General features: G+C 40.7%; 2 protein-coding genes and 2 gene segments (V, D, J or C); 3 read left to right on the top strand and 1 right to left on the bottom strand.

The window, feature by feature from the left end:
- Positions 1–133: 133 nt before the first annotated feature.
- LOC114428124 (receptor expression-enhancing protein 5) lies at positions 134–4,407 on the bottom strand. Its single transcript, XM_028396471.1, has 6 exons — positions 4,303–4,407; positions 4,087–4,219; positions 1,705–1,798; positions 1,398–1,536; positions 823–991; positions 134–636 (listed from the first exon to the last, which is right to left on the bottom strand). Exons 2-6 carry the CDS (start codon positions 4,199–4,201, stop codon positions 599–601), a joined length of 555 nt encoding a protein of 184 aa, XP_028252272.1. The 5' UTR covers positions 4,202–4,219; positions 4,303–4,407; the 3' UTR covers positions 134–598.
- A 610-nt stretch (positions 4,408–5,017) lies between these two features.
- The window catches only part of LOC114428109 (Ig kappa chain V region Mem5-like), a 49,518-nt gene continuing 38,964 nt past the window's right edge, over positions 5,018–15,571 (top strand). The window contains 2 exon segments of the V gene segment in view: positions 5,018–5,109; positions 5,237–5,534. Of these exon segments, the coding sequence occupies positions 5,064–5,109; positions 5,237–5,534 (344 nt within the window).
- The window catches only part of LOC114428107 (Ig kappa chain V-III region MOPC 63-like), a 35,912-nt gene continuing 26,326 nt past the window's right edge, over positions 5,986–15,571 (top strand). The window contains 2 exon segments of the V gene segment in view: positions 5,986–6,129; positions 6,223–6,535. Of these exon segments, the coding sequence occupies positions 6,078–6,129; positions 6,223–6,535 (365 nt within the window).
- Positions 8,102–13,324, top strand: slc1a8b (solute carrier family 1 member 8b). Its single transcript, XM_028396443.1, has 11 exons — positions 8,102–8,266; positions 9,094–9,173; positions 9,438–9,653; positions 10,676–10,718; positions 10,808–11,021; positions 11,424–11,523; positions 12,123–12,356; positions 12,442–12,636; positions 12,713–12,847; positions 12,932–13,070; positions 13,178–13,324. The coding sequence occupies exons 1-11, from the start codon at positions 8,102–8,104 to the stop codon at positions 13,322–13,324; spliced, it is 1,668 nt and encodes a 555-aa protein (XP_028252244.1).

Here is a 15,571-nt window from a genome sequence, read left to right on the forward strand (position 1 = left end):
CTGACTCCCTAGTGCTGTGGAAAGAAAAAAAAACAATTACAGAAACCAGTGGTGCATGAACATTGTAATTTGAACCAAATAAAATCCCATTCTTCACTTTGTAAGATGAAGAAAGACAGACACAGACACACTGTTCTCCAGTTTCTTAGGGTTCCACTTTTATCATTATGAGATGATAAATTAAGACATATCAAAAGAGACAGAGAACCTTTCCAGCTGCTCAAATAGACTTTATAGTCCGCTAGGAACATGTGAAAATAAGGCTTGTAAGAGCAAGAAGATATCGATGAGATGTTAAAGTTCCAGTTTGATTGTCAACATAAGAAAATTATGATTTCAGCAACATGCTTTTGGCTCTTTTCACATGATATTGACCACACCAGACTTCTCTTCGTCTTAGCAGTACCTATAGCAGTAAACTAGCGTGGATGCACAAAAAACAAAATGTTTATTTTCACAAGTGTAAAGCTTCGCTTCACAGCATGACATGGGGCTCAGTCAACTTGATTTGTCATGGTAGGAAGAGGAAACCAGTCTCACACAGACACACACACACAAACACACCAATCTCAGACACACAAATCCAATTCCATGTTTCTCACTGGTCCTTGTCATGGTTGAGGGCCCGGTTAACAGCTGGTGAAAAAAAGACAGAAAAAAAGAAAATCTATATTGTGCTGAACAGAAATATGAAAAGATTTTTGTTATTATTGGGGATGTATTTTATAGCTTGGCTCAGTGAGATGATGTGAACATGCTATTGCTGTGCATGCAGTAAATTAAATTGTGGCTGTACTTGCATGTACACAGTGGGTATCTCACCCTCCTTTGTGACGGTCTCAGTTAAGTTCTTCGCCTTGGCGCTCAGATCGCTGACCATGCTGTCCATAGTAGCCTGATGTTTCAAGAAAAATGGCCGGATCACACGCTTGTACAAGATGTCAGAGCCATTCCACGTCACTGGAGCCATGCACCAAATCAGGAACAAACACTGTGAAGAGAGGGCAAAGGAGAACTTCATGTCACACATGAATAAGGAAACAAAACACTTTTACTGTAACTCATCAGGACAGTGGTGTCCCATGTTCACACTAGAACTACTACTCTCTGACCACAAAACCAAAACTTTGGCACACAACTGTTATCACCTCTCACACAACACACTATCCAACAGATTTCTGTATTCAGTACCTTATTGTGTTGTTACAAAATTTGTCCACAAGAGTGCGGTGTTGGCAAACATTGGCAGATAAAAAAAAAACTTCATGTAATTCCACAACAGCATGACTCTCTGTGGTTTGTCAGTGAGACAGACTTGTATCAGCTTCACACAGAGGAGCTGGAGAATAAACCATATGTGCGAACCATAACATAACACACTAAAAAGGTCAGTTTACCTTGCCCGCGTAGTAAAAAGGGAACCAGAAGAGGAAGATGTCAGAGAAGGCCTCAACGATGCTGAAGAGTCCGTAAACAACCCAGTAGGTGAGCCACTGTGTGTCATCCTCCTTCAGGTTGCTCTCAATGGCCTTGATGCTGAGTAAAAAGGACAATAGGTGTAATTCAGGAGGTGGGTTTGGCCACACCAACCACAGTTAATATCAAGATTAAAAGGCACCGGTCATATCAATGACATTTAATCATTAACAATGGCTGTGTTCCATTAAAATCATTCATTAAAAATAAGTGTGATTTCATACATACGAGAAATATGCCGGATAGGCAAAGCCAATTAGGTTGCAAAGTAAAGAGGCTCCATAACCAAACAGAAGATACAGCCCAACAAAACTCAGAAAACCTGCAAAGAGACAAATAAGGGAGGTGCCAGTCAGGTGAGAGAGCAAAAAAGGCGTGGCTGAGAGGTGATGGCTAGGTTATCCACTTTACAAACACTTTAAACACTTAAATGTCAAGCCACATTAACCTGTTGTCAAAGCGTGTCTGGTAACAGGATGTCAGGACAGCACAGTACCAGGAACAGGAGGAGCACAAGTCAAACACTGATATTTAAATCCAGTTGGTGGGAGACTTGAGTTTTAATCTACCCAGAGCTCACACAGTCTTGTGAAACAATACAGCTCAGACCTAGACCCCTCAAGTATGTGAGAAATTCCACAAATACCACCAGTTTTCCATAATATTTGTAAGTGTATGCTTAATGTACAGAGCAATCATATGATTTGGTAGTGTTTTTCAGCAATGGTGTCAAAAAATGCTGATAGGGCATCCAAATTATTTTATTGTTTTTTACTATATGCTTATAATATTCTGTTATGTTATGGCATAACATATGAGAAAAAAACATAATAAAAACAAATATTCACAGCAATTGCTTTCACCTATGCATTTCTCCATTAAATTACTGATTCCTCAAAATTAGTCAGTTTATGTTCTTGCAGTTTTTTTAAATATTATATTTTGAAATGTCTTTTTCCACTAGAACTATATCGTTTTTTTGGGATCTCAGTTTTCACAGACTGCATTTATTGCCATTGCTATATATTGTTCAAATTTATACAAAACTGAACAGCACAGACCTCTTTGCATCTGATACTGCTCCGACCTCTTTGCATCTCATTTGTTTGCTACAGCTCATACACAAATATCCATCCAATTCCCCCAGCTATCTGAGATGAACACCAAAACTGGAAGAACTGGTTGAAAATGATGACCCAGGCTAACATAAGCAAACACTCTGGTCTGCAGAGAGCATTTGGCACAGGGAAATCCTAATCTCTTTCATGTCACTTGGCTGTGGTATGGTCACACCTGGCATTCACTCTGCCTCAGATGATCCAATCATAAATGGATCTGTACTGGTGTGCATGCAGACAAAACCACCACAAGTCTGTGAACCTTACTGACATACAGGGTTAGGTTAATGCCAGGTGTAAACAAAGCCTATGAAAAAAACGCTTTAAGACATGTCCATACAGAGTTGCAAAACTTCCACTGAAAATCCAGTTCCACTTCCTATGAAATTACCACAGAAACCCATTGTTTCGAGTACAGTGGGTGGGAGGGTGGAAGCTGGTTTTAAAAGCCAGAAGCTAACAAACAACAGACTTTGACACAGTAGTTCAGTTGGCTTCTTACACAGTAAATAAGAGGCCCCTCTGCCCAACTCAGCAGATTAGTCTTCACAATTGTACTTAAGATAGAGGACAAGGCTGCCACAGCCAGACAACAGGCGAGAACAGCGGTTTAGGGGTGGGAGGACAGTTGGTTTTAATCACTGTCTGCAACGGATCCTTTCTTCTTGACAAAGTTGCCCAAACATTTGTAGGTTAACCAAAGCTTCGGGCCACGAAAAGACAGGGGAACATGGAAATATATATAAGTCAGCAGAGTGAAATAACTGACAGAGGCCATTTACATCACATTATCATAAATACTGGTATATCATACCATCCTGATCCACTTACATCTGTGTTGATCAGCTTTGAGTAAACACTGTGGGTTTGAAAGTAGGTCACTTAGACCGATATGTTTCCTGTAACTGTGTGGCATCACAGACAAAAAAAGCTGCCTGAGGAGCTGGTATTTTTTCACTTCCACAATGCAAACTGACTACACGTCGTTGTCAAAACACTTCTACCTAAAACTAATATGGGGAGCACAGCAGCTTGGAGCTGCATAACCAGTCATCCTAGAATCTCCTTCTATTTCTGCCTGGCACTGGGTATTTAAGGACATGATAAAAATACCCATGGGACCAGCTGCTGGAGGTGGATGTGGGATATTAGGAGTTCAATCAGCAGCAATATTTAGAAATAGGTGTGTAAGAAGAAAAACTACACATAAATATACATACATATATATATAAATAAATAACTCTATGGGTCTGAGCTGGGTGAACTTTGGTATTAGTGCCTGAGAAGGGCAATAAAGTGCCAGCTAATACAGAGTCATCTGATATAAAGCCACACAAGCTCTCATGCAAACACAGTTTGAGAAGCTAAACAAGCTAACGTTCGCTTCTTTAAAACGTTTCTGGAGGAGTCACAACTTATCAACGATATCTCAAACATGTTAAATGTACGTTTGTGAAATTACCGCAGGGAAGACTGAGCTTTTTTAACATACCCAAGGCGAAGTACTCCCTCTTCACTCCCGTTTTTTGTTCCAGCGTTGCCAACTGGTCTGTCACAAAGTTTTTTTCATGGAGCAGGGTCACAAACCGCTCCTTAAACTGACTCATTATCGGGCCCTCCTGAGTCTATACTCGAAGTGAAGCACAATAAATGTAAGACATAAGTTTAATTGATGAATTTATCATAAAAGTGTGGTTATTTTACAAACCTCAGTTTGAGATAATAAGCCCGAAAAGTTGCCGTCGGCAGGCTGGCTGCTGAGTGAGCCGAGCGGCGGTAACAAAGTGGGCGGAGTCTAAGGGTCGACAGCTGACCAATCACAGTGAAGCAGGAGACATAACGTTTCCTGTTTTAATCTTAGCTTACTTTTGTCAACAAAAGCGTGATAATATAACAATAGACGACACTTTAGTGATATTATCAGAATAAAGCCATAATTTCACACACAAATGACGTAATAGTAAATGAATAAAATAATAATTTTACGACAATAACGTTGTAGGATTATATTGTGAGAGAAAGGACTATTTTTACAAACATAAAATCGTAGGTTTTGTAATTAAAGTTGTACTTTTACGAGGATAGAGTCGTAATTCTCTGATTTTGTAGAGCATCTTGTGAAGTACAACAAAAACAACGAAACTGGCACGATGTCATTATAAAGTGATGAAGTTGTTATGAACCAGGACTGCCAGCAGAGGGACGCCTACGCCTATTTATGAGAATATAAAAACTATGTAAATTCAATAAGAGCAAAGACATGAGAACAAGGGAGTAATAAGTGAAACAGGGTTTATTCAGTCCACAGGGAGATAATGTCTTATCTTGTACCCTCTCGGTTTCACAGTAACACGTGTGCATAGGTTTTGCATGATGTTTCTGCATCACTGCTCCTCAGAGTTTAAGTTCTTCTGTCACAGAGACTCTGAACTGTTTTCATGCATTCACACTGAAAACTGCATCAGCACCATGTTTCCAATAGCTCTGATTGTCATGTTGGCTTTTCTGAGTCAGGGTGAGAGATTTTGAACTTTTCTCTAACATTGTTAAATCATCACTTCTTCATGTTTGCTGTCATCTCTCTCATTTATGATCATCTAAACTGCTGATTCTCAAAGTTTATGTTACATTTCTGATTTCAGAGTCGTTTGCCAACAATTTTCTGACTCAGACTGATAAATCCAAGTCTGTCAGTGTTGGAGGGACTGTGACCATCAGCGCCACAGGGAGTTCAAATATTGGTGGCAACTTAGGTTGGTACCTTCAGAAACCTGGACAGCCTCCTAAACTTCTTATATATGGTGCATCAACTCTGTTCACTGGAACTCCGTCTCGGTTCAGAGGCAGTAGATCTGGTTCTTCATACACTTTAACCATCAGTGGAGTTCAGGCTGCAGATGCTGGAGATTATTACTGTCTGGGCTACCATGGTAGTGGAGTGTTCACACAGTGATTTAGAGCTGTACAAAAACCTCCCTCAGTGTGACTGAAGGCTGCAGGTGCAGAGTGTTGGTGGAGAGACTGTGATGAGGAAAACTGGTCCAGTGAACACAACACCAGAGTCACCAAGCAGAAACACAATGAACATAAATAACACTAAAAATACACTTATACTTTCTTACATAAACTTCAATGTTTAATTTTATATAATTACATTTGTGTTCTTCTTTCGGTGAGTCCAAGTGTCCTTTTATAATTAGAATTATACATAAACATGTAGAAAAACTTTAAAAACCTCTAGACTCTCTAGATAAACTTTTAAGCATATTAATAGTGGAGAGTTTATAAATCCAAACAGTGTTCCTCCTGATGTTGTGTCCCTCACTGTGCTCAGTGTGCTGAGAGCAGAGACATCATTTCCATAGAGAGGAGGCTTTGCATGGTCAGCTGATCCTCCAGTGAACTGAGAAGGTTTATAGTCCTGTCAGTTCAACACTGCAGGACTCAGATCTGTCAGTCAACACAGCAGGAAGCACAACCAGCATGACTCTCATCAGCATCCTCATCTGGACTCTGACCTGCTGCTGCTTCACAGGTTCATTCACTCAGAGACATTTTCAAACATGATGTGCTGCCTTTTCTCTCCTTTATTTCTGCTGATAAATGAATGATTTGTTTTTGTCTGCAGGATGCAGCGGTCAGGTGACTGTGACTCAGCCTCAATACAAGACAACTACTCCAGGATCCACTGTCACTATCAGCTGTAAGACCAACCAAGCTGTTTATCATCACAGTACTTATGGTCACTTCATGTCCTGGTATCAACAGAAATCTGGACAGCCTCCAAAGCTCCTGATAAAATTTGCAAGCACACGTGTATCAGGAACACCAGCTCGGTTTAGTGGCAGTGGAAGCAGCTCTGACTTCACTTTGACCATCAGTGGAGTCGAGGCTGGAGATGCTGCAGATTACTACTGTCAGAGTTACCACAGTGGTGGAGTGTTCACACAGTGATTTACAGTCGTACAAAAACCTCCCTCAGTCAGAGACACTGAGCTGTTACAGCAGGAACCGACTGCAGCTACTGAAGAGGAAGAGACTCTGACACAGACCACTGAACACAGAGCTGACACTAACCTCACCAAGCACTACACACACATTAACACTGACAAATATATCCTATTGTTTCAGAAAATGTTAAAATGCAACTCATCACAGAGCACTGCATTCATATCCACATTATACATCTTTCAGACCTTTCTTGATCAGTTTAGCTGACCATTAATCACATCATTAACTCTTATAAGCATTAGATCCACTTTTCCTGATTTTCCCTCTCAATTTGAAGTTTACTCTATACCCTGAGTTGAATTTCCAAAGACACGATTACTTTCAATAATATCTTTGGCAACCCCTTAATTTCACACCACATGCCATCAAACTTTTAATGTGCACAAGTAATGTTCACAATGTGAGATTGAAGGATGCTCCTATCATGCTGTCTTTAAAATATTAAAATTATAGCCACTTGGAGAGAGTATGTAAAAACAGAATTATTTTTAAATGTAGATGATGTGTGGATGTGTGCAGGTGTGGCTAATGAATTCCGACTCAATGCAGAGAAAAAACTTTCTAGGAATTTCCCTTTTGTTCCATTCACTGAACCTGCGTGCATTGTTCAAGACGAGGATTAGATGTTATTGGATTGGTCACAGGTGACGCAGGTACACATTGTCCAACAGGAAAGAGTCAGGCTTGGATGTCTTCCCAGGTCAGTGCGGACTCTACGATGTCACCTTTACTGGTCAATGTGATTTTACATTTCAGAGGTTTTATGCTGCATAAATAACCGCAAAAATGTTCACACAGTCATGCATGTGTGTCAGAAGTTATGTATCCAAACATCCTCCACAGTAACATGAAGGTTCAATTCAAGCTTCTTCTCTGGGCCAACAAGGTCTTACTGTCCTGACGTTAAGGTCTCCATGTACACACTCAGTGTCTCACCTTTGGCCTCTGGTAATCCTGTCTGCACAGTACAGCACACAGTGAAACCAAAAGAAAGCTTCATTTACGTCTATAAAACGACTGTGTCTCAGTGATCCAGGGTGGAGATTTAACATCTGTTTAATAAAGATTGTGCAGTTATTGTACCATAATTAGCTAATTGCTAAAAAATGTTGCTAATAACAGAATCCACATAAGAGTGAAGTCACAGAGGTCAGGGTGTACTTGTTTTATGAATGGTATTGTAGTAATAATTCATGCTATGAATGGGTGATCTGATGAGCCTCTTTAATAAGCCTGAGCTGCCATGACGGAGGCTCTGCTAGCATGGATAGGGATAATCCCTTTAGGCATTGCTTTACCAGGAATTTGTCAACACCTCCCCTTTCAGACTGGATCAGCTCCTCGGTGTTACACAGGACCAGCATCCGATCAGACGCACTCTCCTCAGCCTTGGATCTCGTTGGGATACTTACTGATCCATCTCTATTAACCGGGAGATTTCCGATATCTGCACTGGGGTTGGGGGGGGGCCTTGCTGGGACACAGACTGAATCAGGATGGAGTTTTTCAAGAATGTGTGGAAAAGTATAATGCCAATTAAAGCCAGGGCATATGTGAAGGACTACTGCAAAAGGAATGGTCTGCTGACACTCTCGGTCTTTGCTGTGGTGACTGGCTGTGTGCTTGGATTCGTCCTTCGGACGCTCAACCTCTCCACACAGGTATGGAGACAAAAGAGTCAAAGTGAAAACCTGTTCCCTGAACTTGTTTGACTCAAGTTAGTGATCATGTGTGCCGATATGTAAGAGAGACAGAGGCCAGAGGTCAATGTAATAAGTACATTATTTTCGTGTTAACACTACCTCCTGATGTTGTGTACATGATGATCATCATAATGAGCTCCCTATCAACCTCAAAACAGGATGATGTGTCAAGGATTAGTTTACTCTGTTTTCCACAAGCGGCACTAAAAAATATTAAGTTTAGGGATTATGATTCAGATTCTTTTCTCCTTGTGTTTTATTGTTTTACTGTGACAACCTTTCCTCTGTATTCAACAGCTAATTTAGAGATGCGTAAATGACTTTTCAAAGTCTACACACAGCAACTTCAGGCATTAAGTCACTGTGATGTAAGGTGCTCTAAACAGATTACGCATTTTGGTAGAGACTGAATTAATGAGCAGTGTACAGAACAGCGTAATCTTGTCTGCTGGGAGCTTCCTGTTTAATGCGCTCACCTGCTGAGCAATGGAAAAAAAAGAAGGGACACCCTTTGCTGTTTTGTGAATGGGTCTGATGGATGTGAAGCTTTAAAAAGCTCATAAACATAATAAAACCACACATACTTAACTCTGAATTACAAACTTAAAGGGCCAGTTTGTAGAGTTTAGTGCCTTCTAGTGCTGAAGTTGCAAACTGCAACCAATTGAATACCCTTATGTATTTCCCAGCGTGCAGGAGAATCTATGGTGGATAGATTTGTCCCCTCTGAACCACTGTACAAATATGGCAGCTGTGCTGAGCTAACTGTTTTTCCTCTCACATAGGCCAAGATCTACTTCTCATTTCCTGGAGAACTGCTGATGAGGATGTTAAAGATGTTGATTCTGCCGCTCATCACCTCCAGGTGAGAATCAGTAGACGTTTTAAAGGACATTGTATCAGATGCGAGAGATAGGAGGTATCCTGCTGGCTTAGTGGGCAACGATTAATGCTACATTCACACAAGATGCTGAAATGCTAACACTAAATGTGGTCTGAGAAGTCTGTACCTTGCTGTTCTCCATTTTGTATACTCATTAAAACATGTTCTTTATAGCCACTTAAACACTAGAAATGAAAAGGAACAGATAATCAGAATTATTTTTTTATGTTCTACTCTTCCATCCAGTCTTATGTCCGGCCTGTCAGCTATGGACACAAAGGCAAGTGGTCGGCTGGGAGTCCTGACCATCACCTACTACCTATGGACAACCTTCATCGCTGTCATTGTTGGCATCGTGCTGGTGCTCATTATTCACCCGGGGACAGGTTCAGAGAAAGAAGGCCACCATGGAAGTTCAGGGCCTGTTATGACCTCTGCTGATGCCCTGCTGGACCTCATCAGGTGAACGCTCACACTGACACAGAAGACCAGCATCCTTCAGAAATTTAATGTATACATGTTTTGACAATTTAGTGGATATCTCATTGAATTATGTGTAGGAAAAAAAAAAGATGTGACGAAGAGAAAATCCTATTTCCAACATGCATGTCCTGAAGCTACTCTTCCTGGTGGTGTGTGTGTGAGTGTTTTCTGTCTTATTAGTGCTGTTTTCAGAATCAGGATTTGTCATGTAATCCCTCCTTTAATACCCGTGGAAAACCAGTGTAGACAATTAAACCCAGTGCAGACCCCAGTATGTGATGTTCAGGAAGGAAACTCCCTAATCACAAAATCTCTTCAGGAGTGTTAAATCCTGTGAGGTGGCATAATACAAGTAGCTTTCAAAACAACATGATGAAAGGTCAAAAATCATTCTTAGCAATAAAGTGTTAAAAAAATCTGTCTAATATTTAGTGTAAAAACCCCATAAAATATGATAAAGCCATAAAAAATAACTACAATCTGATTTGACATGACAGCAGTGGAACCATTTCTCTACCTTACAAACATACAGAAAAAGGAAAAATTGCTTGTTGGATAATTGCAGCGTCACTCCCACGCAGCTAAGAAGGAGAAACTTATGACCTCTTAAGCTTGTCCTTTTTCAGAAGATCCTTGTGCAGCATCCCACTGCTGGTTGGTGCATGTGTGTGTGTGTGTGGTGCGCACTCTGGCTTACTGCAGAGCCATTCATGTCAGAGATCCACTAATACCTTCGTTTTAAACCTGATTATATCAGAGCGCTGCGGTGAGGTGCGCTTGTCAGTCCTCCTAAGTGTTTGACAAGCTTGCTTCTTGGGTCATTGACGCAGGGTAAATACAGTCACAGTACACAATGCTGCTTTTACCTTTTCCACCTATCCATGCAGTTTCTATTCATGCACAGAGTAGCAAGTATGAGCACCTGCCCATGTGGGACCAGAGTAAATTCAAGTAAAAATCTGGCAATATAGATCTGACCTGATTTTTTTGTTATCTCACAGGAACATGATCCCATCAAATCTAATTGAAGCAACCTTTCAGCAGGTGAGTGGACGAAATGCAACAGTGGACTGTACACGTTCTGTCCATTGACACCCACATATTAACAGATTTTTCTTTTTTAACTCTTCCAGTACCGCACAGATTTGGTACCTATAGTGCAGAACTCCAACTTAGAGGAGTCTCAGGCCAACTATGTGTATGTCATGCCCGACTACCACAACCCAAAACTGGGCCACCCTGTCTTCCTGGAGATCACCCCTGCACCCGACATCAAGTATAAAATTGTGCCCAGTACAAGCAAGGGCATGAATGTACTGGGGATCGTCATCTTTTCAGCCACCATGGGTAAGACGGTCACTACAGAACTCTATCACTGGATTATATCATTGGCTGTAAATAAAAAAAAATCCCTTAATTTCCGTTTTATCCTGCTCCAACATAACAAGCTCTTGAGAGAGAAACTCTTTCAGTGGACTTCTGCTTTAATAGCAAGCTTGTTATTTTACAAAGCAATGAATTAATGACCTTTTAGTGGAAAAAGTACTCATCTAAGTATAGCTGTATTGATACAATATGTATTGTTTAATTAATATAAGTGAGTTTGTGGTGAAGTTTGATCAAGGTCACCAGATAGTCAAAGAGAGAACAAAGTAAAAAGTATTAACTAATTAGTTTCAACTTGTAATCCTTTTAGCTATGCCACTGGCGCCATATATACAAACATGTGAATGCACTGTGTGTCCTCAGGCTTGCTGCTGGGGAAGATGGGAGAACGTGGAGCACCCCTGGTCAACGTGTGCCAGTGCATCAATGAGTGCGTCATGAAGATCATTAATGCAGCGATGTGGTAAGGGTTGTACACACACATACAGAAATACACTACTGTCTCACGCACATGGGCTACTGCCAAAAAAAGACATGAAGCCAGATTAGATCTAATAATAAAACTCCTCACTGGTGGCTTCTGAAGTGTCTCGTGGGAGCTAGTCGATGCTGAGATTACATTTGTGTGAAAGGCACATCGCACCGGCATGTGATGTCTGGACATCCACATCCAAAGCCGCGAGTGCTTACCTGCTGTGTTAACAGCCTGAACTCTCCAGCAGGGATTTTTGCTTCCATTCAGCCACAAGAGCATTAGTGAGGTTAGACACTGATGTTGGTTGATTAGGTCTGGCTCACAATCAGCGTCTTAATTAGCCCTAAAGGTGTTGAACGGGGTTAAGGACAGGCCAGAAAGTTTGTCCTTTTTACAGAATTACAGAACAAACTCAGTCATTCAATTCTATAGCTGAATGTCATGGACTTGCAGTAGGTATATGCGATTTTTTGTCAATAAATACACTCCTAATGTATTGTAAGGTCTGTTTAGTGTTTTGAACCTGGTGCACAAAAAGCTTTAAGTTGGAGTTCTGAACCCAGCATGGCCTCCTCTCTTCCATGTAGGTACTTTCCCTTTGGAATTGTGTTCCTGGTGGCAGGGAAGATCCTGGACATGCACGACCCCGCCCACCTGGGGGAGAAGCTTGGCATGTACTTCATCACCGTCCTGTCTGGTCTGTTTGTGCACGGGCTCATCCTGCTGCCTCTCTTCTTCTTCTTCTTTACCCGCAAAAACCCCTTCCCCTACATTAGAGGGCTTCTGCAGGCTCTCGTCATCGCTCTAGCCACTTCGTCCAGGTAAGACAGATTTTATTTTGTTTCTATCTTTGTCCAGTTCTATACATTTTCATTGATGACCCCTTCGTTTTTCCTCATTCTGCAGCTCAGCAACGCTACCGATCACCATGAAGTGTCTCCTGGAGAACTGTGGAGTGGACCGACAGATTGCTCGCTTTGTGCTGCCGGTGGGAGCTACCATTAACATGGATGGTACAGCATTGTATGAGGCTGTGGCGGCCATTTTTATTGCTCAGGTCAATGAGTACGACTTGGACTTTGGACAGTTGGTCACAATTAGGTGAGTTAAACGCTTAGGTCAACACCTTTCTCCAACAAGTGCTAGTCGAATAACATCTCGGCTTTTGTCTTATCAGCATCACGGCAACAGCAGCCAGCATCGGGGCAGCAGGGATACCTCAAGCAGGATTAGTTACCATGGTAATTGTCCTGACCTCTGTGGGGTTACCGCCTGCTGACATCTCCCTGATTGTTGCCATCGACTGGGTTCTGTAAGTCCCTTTAAAATAACTTTATTTAAGTATGTATGTTGGGGCAACGTGTGAGTGATCTTTGTTTTTATTTCTCATTCTCAGTGATCGGTTTCGGACAATGATCAACGTTCTTGGTGATGCCTTAGCTGCTGGGATAATGGCTCATTTATGTAAGAAGGACTTTGAGAGGGCAGCTGCTGCTGCTGCCTCTACTGCTGCTGCTGCTTCCAACAACAAACGGGTAAGAATGATGTAAGATTCTTAAAAAGATTAAATACCATTTTGTGTGTTCAAGTGTGAAGTATACTTTTGCACTAACTGCACTGCTGTCTGCATCTTCCCCCACAGAGAGACACAGTAATCTCCTTTGGCAATCAGAGTGTGGCAATGTCTGATGCTCCTCTGATCGCACACCGCTGCGATTACGTGTTCGAGGTGGACGGAGACAGTGTGCTGGAAAAACCTGTCGCCTGCTACAACCTCTGCCAAGTCTGAGACTCTCTCACAGCAAGGAGACACTGCCTTCTACTGTACTCTCACCTTTTACAGGCACAACCTAAGGCTCTGAGCGGTTCACTTTAACCCAAGTGTGGTTTCAGTGGACACTGAAGATTGAGCACGTTGTGGCGTCAGGGTTGGGTGGCTTAAAATGGATTTTGCCTGTGCCATGCTGAAAAAACCTAAAACCTTCATGTCTACGTTTGGTCTTATTGGATGAGAAGACGTGTGGAGAAATATGTTGATTTCACATGTAAACATTCATCGTAACTATCTGCTGCGATGACATGCATTAGACTGAATGTTGTAGACATTCACAGTAAGCCTGCCCTAATGAAGTCTGACTGTAGGGCTGATTTGACGTCAAGGTTTTAAGTTGCCTTATCATGACCTCAGTTTTGAGAATAATGCTGAGAACTTGAATGACTTGAAAGAAACAAATAGACAAAGGGAGTTTAATCTTTGTTAGGTAAGCCATGTATAGATAAATAAAGCAATATTAACATAATCATAAAACAAAGAATCAGTTAAGATGTTTAAGTTTTTATACCTGTGCTTCTGAACTGTATTTGTTTTCTATTAAAAAGCTCCTACACTTTAGTCCTGTGAGTATTTTTAATACCTAAACAGCTTGTAATCTTTACATTAGAAAGTGTGAACCTGATGAAACAGTTTGCATAAACTGTGTTTACACTATATCTGTCTTGTATGTTGGTGGCTGTGATCTGGCGACACATGCATACATTCTAGGGACACATGTGCCTTAAAGCCAACAGCCATCTCTCAAGAAGCTTGACATGCACAGGGCTTCTCCTCTTCTGTGGCGACAGGTCAACTCGTCAAGTTAAATTCATGTGACTTATTATTTGACTAAGAAAAGATTTAACATGGTGTCTGTTAAAATGTCCCATCTTAATGCATATTACACATTACAAAATGCATCTTAAACTATACTGCGTCAAGAACTTGTTGAGAAAAAAAAGTACACCTGTCTCCCCCTCTTGGTTGCTTAAGTAATTTGCAGGGTCCATGTCACGTGATCATGGTTAAAGACGCTGATGCTTCTGTGAAACAGCAAATCCACAATAAGTTTCTGAAGACACATGCGATTTTGTTTTTCATGTCTGAAAAGCCACCATGTTTTTATTGAAATGATCCAATGTTAGAAGACATTTAATGGACTTCTTAGTGTCAATAGTGTTTAAAACCAAAAAAAGAAACATTTCAATTAACCATTAAAGACACTCCAAAAAAAAAAAAATCAAGTATGACGGCATACACTGTCAAATAAATAACCTTGTCTCCTCCGACATAAAATACACTGATAAATTAAGGCGGAATGCAGTTTATTCTGACTGCCCCTAATCTTGCATCTTTCATGCAACTCCAACCGGACTGCTGACAAAACTAAGCAATAACACATGTCAATAGAAAAAATGATATAAAAAACTGATGACAGTCCAACACTACTACAAATTTCTATTACCTGCTTTTAGCAAGTGGCGCAATATTGCACAAAGGACAAATAAAATAACATGGAAATACTTTATCAAAATGCACTTTAAGACCAAAATCTGAAGCTTGTGGTGGGACCACACAAACCTTAAATTGGCATTTGAAGAAGCATAATTTGAATTTTTGCAGAAGAAAAACAAAAATCCTAGAAATGGTAAGCAGGTTCTGTTCCCAATGTATTAACTGCAACTGTTGAGCAACTACTGCTGAGCTTAAATCAGAAGAGTTAACGGAAACAATGCTCTACCACTGACAATAAAGCAAAATACCACGTTCACCAAAGAAAGAACATGCTGATATGCCAAAGATCTTTTCTAAATGAAGGTGTATAATGTTAAGTCCTCTCTCTACTGAAGCTTAAATCTTCAAGTGAAAACTTATTTCCCAAGAAAAGTATCAATAAATACACTAAAGGTAACTGAACCAAAGAGCTGACTATGTAAACTGGCCTCCACAAACAGATAATAAAACCACGTGCCAACTCACAGCTTCAGCCGCTATGTTTTAAACCTATTCAGCCATTTCAGCAATGTTACTTATAATAGTGTGTATAGTTTAGGTACTCTTAATCCATCTCAACCTATGTTGGTCCATATCTGTTTAAAAACTTCAGATAGAGACACATTTTTTTTCCCGTAACGGCCCACCTGTGCACGACAAAATCTTTTCTTTCTGCCTCGAAAACAAAAGTTCAAACCAAATCTAAAACAAAAAGTAAATTCAAAAAAA

This window comes from Parambassis ranga, chromosome 22 (genome assembly GCF_900634625.1).
Source record: "Parambassis ranga chromosome 22, fParRan2.1, whole genome shotgun sequence".
Lineage (NCBI taxonomy): Eukaryota > Metazoa > Chordata > Actinopteri > Ambassidae > Parambassis > Parambassis ranga.

What these genes read in the sequence shown, in the direction of transcription:
- LOC114428124 (XM_028396471.1), bottom strand. Translation starts at nt 4,201, where the DNA reads ATGAGTCAGTTTAAGGAGCGGTTTGTGACCCTGCTCCATGAAAAAAAC. An exon ending in GCCTATCCGGCATATTTCTC is followed by an intron (nt 1,537 to 1,704) that starts GTATGTATGAAA and finishes CTTTTTACTCAG; the next exon opens with CATCAAGGCCATTGAGAGCA. An exon ending in TGAGACCGTCACAAAGGAGG is followed by an intron (nt 637 to 822) that starts GTGAGATACCCA and finishes TTTTTTCACCAG; the next exon opens with CTGTTAACCGGGCCCTCAAC.
- slc1a8b (XM_028396443.1), top strand. Translation starts at nt 8,102, where the DNA reads ATGGAGTTTTTCAAGAATGTGTGGAAAAGTATAATGCCAATTAAAGCC. An exon ending in CGCTCAACCTCTCCACACAG is followed by an intron (nt 8,267 to 9,093) that starts GTATGGAGACAA and finishes CCTCTCACATAG; the next exon opens with GCCAAGATCTACTTCTCATT. An exon ending in GCCCTGCTGGACCTCATCAG is followed by an intron (nt 9,654 to 10,675) that starts GTGAACGCTCAC and finishes GTTATCTCACAG; the next exon opens with GAACATGATCCCATCAAATC.